A 3,511-nucleotide genomic window follows, 5' to 3' on the forward strand; every position below is an offset into this window, starting at 1 on the left:
GAATTCACACTTACTAATTTTGCAAACAACTGGTGACTCTGTAAGACTCGCAAAACTGTACTCAAATGCTGACTGTTCTCCTTATGGCTCTTCGAGTATATAATATTATCTTCAATGAATACTATGACGAATTGATATAGGTAGAGCTGAAATACTCGATTCATTAGGTCCATAAAAATCGCTGGAGCATTCGTCAGTCCAAATTGCATCACTAAGAACTCGTGGTGCCCGTATCGAGTTCTGTAGGCTGTCTTATGAACATCTGCATGCTTTACCTTCAGCTGATGATATCCAGAATGTAGATCTATCTTAAAGAATACTATAGCTCCCTGCAACTGATCAAATAAGTCCTCGATCCTTGGTAATGGGTATTTGTTCTTGATCGTTACCTTGATCAATTCTCGGTAATCGTACACAACCTCATGCTTCTATCTTTCTTCTTTACTAAGAGCACTAGAGCGCCCCATGGTGATAAACTATGGCGGATGAATTCTTTGTCTAAGAGCTCCTGAATTTGCTATTTGAGTTCTAACATCTCTGCTGGAGCCAAACAGTATGGTGCATTATAGATTGACACAGTTCATGGTACAAGGTCAATGGCGAACTCCACCTCTCTCTGGTGGAAGGCCTGTGACTTCGTCTGGGAAAACGTTAGGAAAATCTCTGACAACTGGTATGTCAGATATCGACGATGTGGGTGCGTCCGGTGCTGAAATAATACTGGCCAAGAATGCTTGACACCCTTTACGTATAAGTCTCCGTGCCTGCATGCATGAGATCATGCGAGGGAAATTTCTCCACCTGTCTGGCTGAAAAAGAAATTTCTCCATGCCCAACTGTCTTACCAACACTGATCTTCTCTGAAAGTCAATTAGAACTCTATTCTTCATCAGCCAGTCCATCCCCAAGATAATATCAAACTTTGGCATTGGAAATACAATCAGATCGGCGTAAACTAGGTGGCTCTGTAGTTCAAGATCGATATCTCTGATCACGCTAGTAGCTGATAACTCCTCCCTTGATGGGACTGTCACGGAGTAGCTCACGTCGAGTCCAATGAACTTGACACCCAAATAATTAACGAACGTCTCTGAGATAAAAGAGTGAGTAACCCTGGAATCAAACAATGCCTTCGTGGCTACTCTATTTATGAAGATATTTCCTGAGAGATGTTAGCATAACACATAAACTTATACCCCAAAATACTATTCTTAACCTCATGCATAGTTGGAAATCCCTATCCAAAGTCTCCAAAATACGAAAATAACCAACTATTATTCCCAAGTAAAATTCGAAGCATGAATGGTAAAAATAATAATATAGTGTTGAATTAGATAGGTTACCAGTCAGTAGAGTCGTGTCTGGTTTAGCCTCCTCGGCCTGCATGGCGAACACTCTCCCCTGGATCGGCTTCCTCCATTGCGGGCAATCCTTCGGCAAGTGATCACTGGCTCCACACTTGAAGCATTTTCTCGAACCCCATAGACACTGTCCCATATGATGATGGTTGCATTTTGGGCACACTGGATACTCACCAGGCTTCCGAGGAGCCTTCTTTTGCAGAATAGGGCCTTTCTCTTTCGCCGGTCTTTGAAACGGCCTCTTTCACTGCTGTCCCTGAAATGACTTCTTAAACTGCTACTGCTGTGAGTGAAGTTGCTGGGGTTCCTGATAGGGCCTCTTGCCCTGCCTGTCATTCTCGATAACCCTCTGGTCCTGCTCTGCTGCCAAGGCTCTCAACACGGCGATAGCATAAGTGGTAGGACTAGCAACTCTAACATCACGGCACAAGATCGTCCGTAATCCATCAATGAAATGCCTCAACTTCTCCCGGGCATCATTCGCAATTAGGAGCACAAAGTGACACTCCCTCTCAAACTTCCATACAAATTCTGCCACGTTGCTGTCTCTCTGTCGCAAGGTGATAAGCTCCCTGGTCAATCGGGAGAGAACCTCTTCAGTAAAGTTATTAGAGTAAAATACCCCTTTGAAACCCTCCCAAGTAAAGGTTTGGAAATTCACTGCCACCGATGCACTCTCGCACCACAGTCTGGCATCCCCTGTCAAAAGAAAAGTGGGACACCTGACTCTGTATGCATCCTTCAACTCCACAAAAGTGAATATCACCTCGATGGACTTAATCCATCTCTTTGCTATCATCGAGTCAGTAGTCCCCAAGAACTCCTTCGGATCCATCCTCCTGAATCTCTCTTACACCGCCTCTGGCTTGGGCCTCGCTCCTGTATCTCCTCCAGCATTGTTCCTCGCAAACTATGCGAAGAACTGTGTCATCCCTGCAAGAATCTGTGCCTGCATATCTGGTGGTGGGCGAGGAGAAGCAGACCTCTCCCCATCCCGAGTCTCTCAACCCTCCTCACCTGCTCCACGTTCGATCATGTGTCTAGAAGGCATACTGTTCCAAAATTTTATGAACACGTAAACCAACATGCAAGGATATAATATCCATATCATAAGATGAATGTAAATCTAAATTAAACATGTACATGCTGAAATAATGACTTTGATGCTTACTACATGAAATAATTTTAAAACTTTAAAACTTACGGAATTTAGGCTTGACTTCGTGAGCTTCTCGAAACAGACAGTAGGAAAAACCCTTCACAAGAACACTGCTCTGATACCAACTGTGACATACTTTACTTTTAAACTACTTAAAATTTGTGGAAAATAAATTTTTTTCTTAAATAAGTAATAATATTTCAAAACGCAATACAAATAAAATTCTTAACTAAATATTTGAAACATATACAAGTACAAATTATTTTTGTGTCATCAATGACGCCATCAAAACGAGCTTGCACAAATACTTGTTTAAACAACGTGAAGTAATTTCATGAAAATCAGAGTGAATGAGTTTAACATGCATGAATTTCTTAAAAACTTAAGCGGTCCTCGGGTTAGGCCTCCGCACAGTTCGAGCCAACTCAATGGTCCTCACCTTTCATCTCCTCAAACTCGTCCTTACCTGCATCAATCAAGTCTTGCGAGTCTAAAGACTTAACGTTTATAAACTGAGAATAGCTAGTAATACATAATAAAACCACATGCATTTTAAAGTATTGTACTGTGGCAGGGATCATCACAGCCTTTCAGCCGAACGTCCACGCCCACATACATAAGATTCTCGGTCATGCTTTACCGGGTGGATTGGTCCCTGGTCATCCTTTGTGATAAGCATAAAAAAATGTACATTAATTAAATGTTTTATAATATAAATTTATAGTTTTTGTTTGATTAAATGTTTAAATATTAAATGTTTATAATAAATTGTATAAAATATAAGTTGTGTGTTTATCAGTTTTTACTATTTTTACATGTTAGATAAAACAAGAATAACCTTGTTGTTGCAAATGAGATTAAGATGATTCTTGGACATGTAGAAAGTTGATGTTAATATCTACAATATTGGTGGCATGCATGAAATAATAATCCTCTCACAATTGAGATCAAATTAATCAACAAATAAAGTTATCAAAAGAGTGACAATTTT

At 40.5% G+C, this 3,511-nt stretch overlaps 1 protein-coding gene across 1 annotated transcript; it reads right to left on the minus strand.

Moving 5' to 3' along the window:
- Nucleotides 1–593: 593 nt before the first annotated feature.
- LOC140830203 (uncharacterized) lies at nucleotides 594–1,497 on the minus strand. Its single transcript, XM_073193488.1, has 2 exons — nucleotides 1,344–1,497; nucleotides 594–1,162 (listed from the first exon to the last, which is right to left on the minus strand). The coding sequence occupies exons 1-2, from the start codon at nucleotides 1,495–1,497 to the stop codon at nucleotides 594–596; spliced, it is 723 nt and encodes a 240-aa protein (XP_073049589.1).
- Nucleotides 1,498–3,511: the final 2,014 nt, after the last annotated feature.

This window comes from Primulina eburnea, chromosome 4, assembly GCF_022965805.1.
Source record: "Primulina eburnea isolate SZY01 chromosome 4, ASM2296580v1, whole genome shotgun sequence".
Lineage (NCBI taxonomy): Eukaryota > Viridiplantae > Streptophyta > Magnoliopsida > Lamiales > Gesneriaceae > Primulina > Primulina eburnea.